The sequence below is a fragment of the Austrofundulus limnaeus genome, unplaced genomic scaffold (genome assembly GCF_001266775.1).
Source record: "Austrofundulus limnaeus strain Quisiro unplaced genomic scaffold, Austrofundulus_limnaeus-1.0 Scaffold14, whole genome shotgun sequence".
In the NCBI taxonomy this organism is placed as follows: domain Eukaryota; kingdom Metazoa; phylum Chordata; class Actinopteri; order Cyprinodontiformes; family Rivulidae; genus Austrofundulus; species Austrofundulus limnaeus.
The window spans coordinates 1,271,128-1,271,925 of NW_013952416.1; the positions used below are offsets into that span (position 1 = coordinate 1,271,128).

Consider the following 798-nt stretch of genomic DNA (forward strand, 5'->3'; position numbering starts at 1 on the left):
ATTATTATTATTATTATTATTATTATTATGTTCAGGATGCAGTCATTTTATTTAATTTTTGTTGCTGTAAGACAATAAGACAGACTAACAAGCATCAGTTAGTGGATGTATCACATGTTGTGTTTAACATGTCACYGTTTGCCTCGTTTAGGACCTGTTTATTAAAGTGTTTGTTTCTGCAGGTGTTTGGTAAAGTGGCTGGAGGTGCGCTGCGTTTGCCCCATGTGCAACAAGCCCATCGCCGGCCCCCCCGAGCAGCATCACAGCATAGGGACTCTGCTGGACGAGCTGGTATAACCTCCGCCCACCCCGACGCGCCCCGCCCACCCACTCCAGCCCAGGCGGGACGCCCGCGCTCTGCTGCCACTCCAGCTGGTTTAAGTTAGCGACCAAAAAGGACGAGGGACGCGCCGCAGAAACGCAGCCGACCACTCGGAGGAAGCCTCTGAAGGATGCTGTTGCCTGGCAACAACCTCTGATGGTAACACAACACCTTRACGGTGTCTGAGAGATTATCCTCAGCCTCCCACACATCACTCCACCGCTCTTCTTTCAACGTGCCCCCCCACAACTCGCTCTCCCTCTCTGCACCCGTTCTTCACATCCTCTGCTGCTGCCAGGAGGTGAGGCGAACGCCGGAGTGGAGGCGGCAGATCGTCCGTGGACAGAAGCAGCGCTGACGGATCAGAGCGCTCAGCGACAGGCTTGCATGTCACGGTGGGCGCAGACGTGTAATTATATCCATATCAGCAGAGACTCTTGTGAAACAAAAAAAGGAAAGAAAGAAAAGTAACACCA

General features: G+C 52.3%; 1 protein-coding gene across 2 annotated transcripts in view; it reads left to right on the forward strand.

Annotated features, from left to right (window-relative positions):
* Window positions 1-798, forward strand: part of rnf122 (ring finger protein 122) — a 26,278-nt gene extending 25,480 nt beyond the window's left edge. For both annotated transcript variants that reach the window (XM_014002630.1, XM_014002632.1), the window contains exon 6: window positions 183-798. In XM_014002630.1, the coding sequence (XP_013858084.1) occupies window positions 183-297 (115 nt within the window). In that variant the 3' untranslated portion in view covers window positions 298-798. The remainder of the gene's footprint in view (window positions 1-182) is intronic.